Source organism: Tenrec ecaudatus, chromosome 5, assembly GCF_050624435.1.
Source record: "Tenrec ecaudatus isolate mTenEca1 chromosome 5, mTenEca1.hap1, whole genome shotgun sequence".
Lineage (NCBI taxonomy): Eukaryota > Metazoa > Chordata > Mammalia > Afrosoricida > Tenrecidae > Tenrec > Tenrec ecaudatus.
Window position 1 is genome coordinate 128,269,696 of NC_134534.1, and position 6,759 is coordinate 128,276,454.

The 6,759-nt window shown below is 40.2% G+C and overlaps 1 protein-coding gene across 1 annotated transcript in view; it reads left to right on the plus strand.

The window, feature by feature from the left end:
• Window positions 1-1,456, plus strand: part of SHQ1 (SHQ1, H/ACA ribonucleoprotein assembly factor) — a 134,739-nt gene extending 133,283 nt beyond the window's left edge. The window contains exon 11 of the mRNA XM_075549886.1: window positions 47-1,456. Within this exon, the coding sequence (XP_075406001.1) occupies window positions 47-587 (541 nt within the window). The 3' untranslated portion in view covers window positions 588-1,456. The remainder of the gene's footprint in view (window positions 1-46) is intronic.
• The last annotated feature ends 5,303 nt before the right edge of the window (window positions 1,457-6,759 follow it).

Sequence of the window (6,759 nt, forward strand, 5' to 3'; positions counted from 1 at the left end):
ATGAACAATCCTAACATGAAAAATGTTTGTATTCATTTTTTCCAAGGTCCAGAAAATTGGCAGCTCTTGCAGAAGCCTTAAAGAAGGAATCCCTTACAAAGGCTGAGCTGGGATTAGAACTGGAAGAACTGGAACAAGCAGCGCTTCTTGTCCAGGAGGAAGAAGCTGTGTTAGCAACAGCTGGCTCCATCTCCAGGCAGCAGGCAACTTGCTCCAGTGATTCAGAGGCAAGTGATTCGGAGGAATCAGACAGTACCAGTACCTCATCCTCTGGAAGCCAAGACTCCGAGTCAGACCTAGATGAGAGCCAAGAGAATCAACCCACGACAGAGGATTGCTTGCAGCATCCTCTTCTTGAAGGAGGCAGTGCCTTGCTGTCTGATGAAGGTGGGCTCTGCAGAGGCTTGGGCCTCCTGATGCTGGAGAACTCTCCAGAGAAGTCGTCGGCAACTTCTCACGCCCCTCTGATAGAGGAGCTTGGAGAGCAGCTGAGAACCACAGTGCAGGGTTCTCAGCTCGCAGGCTCGGGTTCTGCAACCCCCAGCAGTGCCCAGGACAGAGACAACCAGCAGACACCAGCTCAATGACTCCAAAGCGTTCTGGTGGCCCTGTGGGCTAATCATCCGGCTGCTAACACGGATGTCGGTGGTTAGAGCCTATTTACTGACCGCTCCTCAAGAGGAAGGTGAGGCTGTCTGCCCTATAAAGATGGACGGCCTGGGAGACCCTGTGAAGCAGTTCTGCTCTGTCCTGTGGGGCGCTTTGAGTTGGAATTGACATGGCAGCAATGAATTGTGGTCTTACTCATTGTCAAGAATTAATATCTGATTCAGTTTCATCTGTGCATTAGAATTCCTAGTTTTTACTCTGTCCTTATTTTGGTATATACAATATTGGTTTTGGTCAGCTAATGTTTATACCTTTTGCTTCACTTGTTGCAGCTTTCAAAGTCAAAATCTAAATTATTTTTACCAAGATAAAACAAAGTATTCTACTAAAGTGATTAATATGTAAAATATGAAAATTATAGGTCTGACAGAACCTCTAGAATGTGGAGTCCATTAACATTTATAAGGATTTTCCAGGATATCCTTGACCTAGAATGTACTTCACATGTGTGCATTACTGTTATCCCAAGGGCAGTCATCACCACGGTCAAGATGATGGGCTCACCCTCAGTGCCCAGGGGACACGGATCGCCTTCCTGTCATAAGCTGAAGTTGCATTTTCTAGAGTTTGACCTAAGTTGAATCGTGTAATGTATATACTCTTTCTTGTCAGCCTTATTCTACCAAGAATAATTATTTTGAAATTCATCCCTTCATCAAGAGGATTTAGGTTTGTTTGATTGCTACATAGTATCTCATTGAATAGATTTCTCCATTCACCTGTTTATGGACATATACATTTGGGTGGTTTCCAGTGTTTGCCTCTTATAAATAAAATTCTTATGAAACATTTGTGTACAAATCTTTGTGTTGACAGGTCAATGCCTAAGAGTTAAATAACTGAGTCATCTGGTAGATCTCATATTTTACTGTCAAATCTTACCATTCAACTTTCCCCCTAATATCAGTGCAGGAGCATTTTAGTTCCTTCATAACCTGACCACCACTTGGTATGGTCAGTCATTTTAATTTCTACCATTCTAATAAGGATGTGGTGCAATTAATTAAATGTTGCATTGCTAACCAAAAAGGTCAGTGGCTCAAACCCACCAGCTGCTTTGCAGGAGAAAGATTGGTCTGGTCAGTTCTGACCCATAGCCGACCTTATGCACAACAGAGGGAAACACTGTCTGGTCCTGGGCCATCCTCACAATTGTTCTTTTGCTTGAGCCCATTGTTGCCGCCCCAGTGTCAATCCATATCCTCTTTCACTGCTCCCCTACTTTACTAAGCATGATATCCTTTTCCAGGGACTAGTCTCACCGACAACATGTCCAAAGTATGTAAGACAAAGTCTCATCATCCTTTGCCTCTAAGGAGCACTCTGGCTGTACTTCTTCCAAGACAGATCGGTTTGTCCTTTTAGCAGCCCGTGGGAACTCTCAATATTCTTAACCAGCACCACAATTCAAATGCATCAATTCTTCTTCTGTCTTCCTTCTTCAATTCAACTTTCACATGCATATGAGACTATAGAAAAAGCACATGAGGCAATTTACCGAATGCAGTGTGCCTTTTGATCTCTTGACTGCTGCTTCAAGAGCATTAACTGTGGATTCAGGCAAAACAAAATCCTTGACAACTTTGACCTTCAGTCAGTTTATCATGAAGCTACCTATTGGACCAGTTGTGGGGATTTGGGTAGTCTTTACATTGAGTCATGATCCAAAATGAAGGCTGCATGTTTGATCTTCTTCAGCAAGTACTTCAGCTCCTCACTCACAGCAAGCAGGATTGTGTCACGTGCATGTCTCAGGTTGTTCACCGGCCTTCCTCCAATCCTGATGCTGCATTCTTCTTCACATGGTCCAGCTTGTGTGATTGTTTGCTTGGCATACAGACTGAACAGGTATGGTGAGAGGATACAGCCCTTTTGCACACCTTTCCTGATTTTAAACCATGCAGGATTCCTTGGTTCCATTCTCATAACTGCTTCTGATCCCTGTACAAGCGCTGCATGAATACACTGAAGGGTTTGGGGATTCCCATTCTTATCAAGGCTACCAAAGTTTGTATTAATCCCCATGGTCGAATGCTTTTGCGTATTCAATAAAGCATGAGGAAACGATGGTGACAGTGACTGGGTTAGTGTCTCTAGGAGGGACGACGGGAGGTTGGGAGGACATTGGAAGCTGATGAGGACAAGATGGAAGAAACTGTTCTATAACTGATTGTGGTGGTGATTGGACAACTCTATTTGAATCGTGTGATAGGGGACTTGCATGCCAATAAAACTTTTAAGGGGGAAAAAGCCAAACATAAACATCTTTCTGATATTTCTGCTTTTAGCCAAGATCCATCTGATATCAGAATATCTTATTCCATGACTTCTTCTGAACCTGGCATGAACTGCTGAAAACTTCCTGTAAATGTACTACTGCAAACATCATTGGATGATCTTCAGCAAACTTTTACTTGCATGTGGTATTATATTTTTCTATTATTTGCCCATTCTGTTGGGTCACCTTTCTTTGAAATGGGCACAAATCTGGATCTCTTCCAGTCAGTTGGCTAAGTAAGCTGTCTTCTAAATTTCCTGGCATAAAGGAGTAAGTGCTTCCAGTGTGAGATAGTTTATTGTGCCAGCCTGGCCGATAAACACAAATGGGATTAATTGAAGGGCGGAGAGATAAATAGCTCGGTGAGCCTCGCCTTTCTTGTCTCTCGCTCTTTGATCATTGGACCAGTGTGCAGCTACCTTGCTTGTTCTGTGCCCTAATTTACTAGGCTCCACTACCTGTGGGATGCCTAGCCGGTGGACTGTGTCGCAGTAAGTTGATGTCCCTTTAAGACCACACGCTTGAAATGTACATCTCTGGAGCTGGGGACTGACGGTTGGTGACCTGGCTAACAGTTGGCGACCTGCCTTGCTGTTTGCTGCCTGTACTTATATAGCCTAGCTCTCTCTCTCTCTACAGAGGACTACCTGGCGGCCCTTGAAGGACTGCCAGTGTCTCACAGCTCTCTCAGGAGAGTGAGTTGCACTGAGCCATTTGTACTGCTTTATAATTTAACTGATAATTTCTTGTATTATATATCTATCTAGGTGTATATAATTTAATAGTTCATTTCTTGTGTTATCTATCTTTATATATATATAAAATTACAAGCAATCTGGTTTCGTCTCTAGAGAACCCTGTCTAACACACAGTGCTTCATCAGTCCGTTGAAAACATTTCAATTGGTAGTCCATCAATTCCTGGAGTCTTGATTTTGGCTGTTACTTTCAGTGCAGCGTGGATGTCTTCCTTCAGCACCGTTGGCTCTTTCTTACATGCTTCCTCCTGTAAGGGTGTAATCTCAACGAGTTCTTTTTGATACAGTGACTGCATATTCTTTTGGTACTTCCTGTATCAGTCAATATTCTGCCCATAGACTCAATACTGCAACTCAAGACTTGAAAATTTCCAGTTTAAGGTAGGGTGAGCATGTCCTTTCCTTTTGACTTTTTCACTCTAGGGCTGTACACATTTCATTATAATATTTTACTTTGTCTTCTCAAGCTGCCCTGTGAATTTTTTTGTTCAGCTCTTTGATTTCATCACTGTTTTCCATGTGCCTGAGGTACTCTGAATACGAGAACGTTTCAGTCTCGTCTGCAATCCACTTTGACTTTTTGTTTTCCCCCTTTCCTGTCTTTTTAAAGACCTGTTGCTTTCTTCATGAATGATGCTCTTGAATCCTCCCATAGTTCATCAGGTTTTCTGTCATGAGTGTTCAGTGCAGCAAATCTGCTCTTGAGATGCTCTCGAAATTCACGTGGGATGGACTCAAGGTTATATTTTGGCTCTAGTGGACGTCTTTTAATTTTCTTACACTTTAACCTGAATTTGCATATGAGCAATTGGTGGTCTGGTCTACAGTCAGCTCCTAGCTCCTGATATCAAGCTTCTCCATCATCTCTGCCCACAGATATAGTCCGTTTGATACTTATATGTTCCATCTGGAGAAATCCATGTGTATAGTCATCTTCATTTTGTATAAAATATTTTTGACAAAAAGTTGTTGATCTTGCAAAAATTCTATCATGTCATCTCTAGCTTCAGTTCTATCACCAAGACATTTTTCTAACTTCTGCTCCTTTCTTTGTTTCCAACTTTTGCATTCTAATGGCCAATGATCATCAGTGCATCTTGATTGCCTGTTTGATCAATTTCCAATGGAGGTTCTTGGTAGAATTCTTAAATTTCTTTCTGACTAGCTTTCCTGTTTGGTACATACATTTGAATAATAGTTGTCTTGACTAGATTTTGTTGAAGGTGGATCAATATAATCCTATCACAGACAGCATTGTACTTGAAGATAGATCTTGTAATGTCCTTTTGTATAATGAATGCAATGCTATGATTCTTGATTGTATCATTCCCAGTAGAGTAAACCATATAATTTCCTGACTCAAAATAGCCTATGCCAGTCCATTTCAGCCCACTAGCACATAGAATATCTATATGTGTTCCATTTCATTTTTGGTGATTTCTAGTTTTCCTAGATTAATATTTCTTACATTTTAAGTTCTTCTTTAGTCTATTTATACAGTGGTTTCTTCCTACACTCCGTGGTGTCCATCAGCAAATGAAGATCCTGAAGGCTCCATTCCCACAGGCTTCACTTCATTTCCATCACCGAGTTTCACTGCACTTGAGAATGCAGCTCCTCCTCAATCACATTGAGTGCCTCTGCAGACAGGCCCATCCTCTGGCACTACCTCCAACACTGTTCTGCTCCCATTCGTTGTGCTTTGGTGTTGTATCTTAGACACCTTTACAGAACCCATGCTCCTTTGGTACTACAGTTATGTTACTGGGAAATGGTTGGAACCCAAGATCACAAATATTTCCCCCAGCTTTTTCTTCCAGAACGTTATAGTTTTAGGCTTTATTACTAGGTCTGTGATCGATTTTGTTATGTGTTGAGTACACTGTGAGGTGTAAGTGGAGATTAATGTTCTTTTTCATATGAATGTTCTGATGTCATTTGTTGAAAAATGCCCTTTATACATCGAGTTGCCTTTGAACTTTAATCAAAACCCAATTTTGATCAAAAGCCATATTTTTGTGGGTTTATTGTTAGACATTCTATTGCTTTGGTCTCTGTGCCTATCCTTTTTCCCTTTGGATCAGATAAGTTTGGAGAGAATTGACACCTTAATGATAATTGAGTGTTCCAGCCCATACATGTGTTCTAGCCCTCCATTTATTTAGATCTTTAATTCTCTAAACAATGCTTTGCAGATTTCAGTGTAGATTTCTTTTACATCTTTTATATCAGGTTTATCTGGAGTCATTGTTTGATGCAATTATGCAATTACAGAAATCATTGGTTTTTATGAATGATGGTCACTTATCTTTGGTCTTGTGAACACCATGTGTGTCGTTTCCTCTGGCTGCTTTTAAAGTATTACCTCAATCACAAGTGTTGAACCATTTGTTTGTGAAGTACCTTCATGTCATTTTCTTCATATTTCTTGTGTTTGGAGTTTGCTGGGATTCTTGAATTTTTACATTTATAGTCCTCTAAAATGTGGGAGTCTTAAACCACCTTCATTTTCTTTTTACTGATAATTACATATAATTTTATTCTATAGAAAAATTTAAAATAAATTCTACATGGCAAAAAAGACCATCTGCAGTGTTAAAAGGAAATAACATTGGCAACTCTGATAATAGACATAGAGCTAATTTCCCTATTTTGTAGAGTTTCTAGAAATAGATAAGGAAAAATCTAATCCAATATTAACAGAAAAAGAAGATTCTCTCCAGGTATGGTCAGAGAAAGCTCTTCCAAGATTTATGTTCAAGTAAAAAACCAAAAAAAAACCAACAAACCAACCCAGCAAGCATATAGGGTATGCTGCATTTTTGTACAAAATAGGAAAGTCAGACACATACCTGTTTATATATGTAGCCTATGTCTTTACATATATGTGTAATTAAACATTAACTTTTATTGACATGTAATATGTATATCATATAATTCAATAGCTTAAACATTAAAAAGTTATGTGATCTTCGTAATCAATTTTAGAACATTTTCTTGTGCTCATTATTACTAGCTTCCCATTTACCCCAACCTCCCTGCCATACCCTCAGGA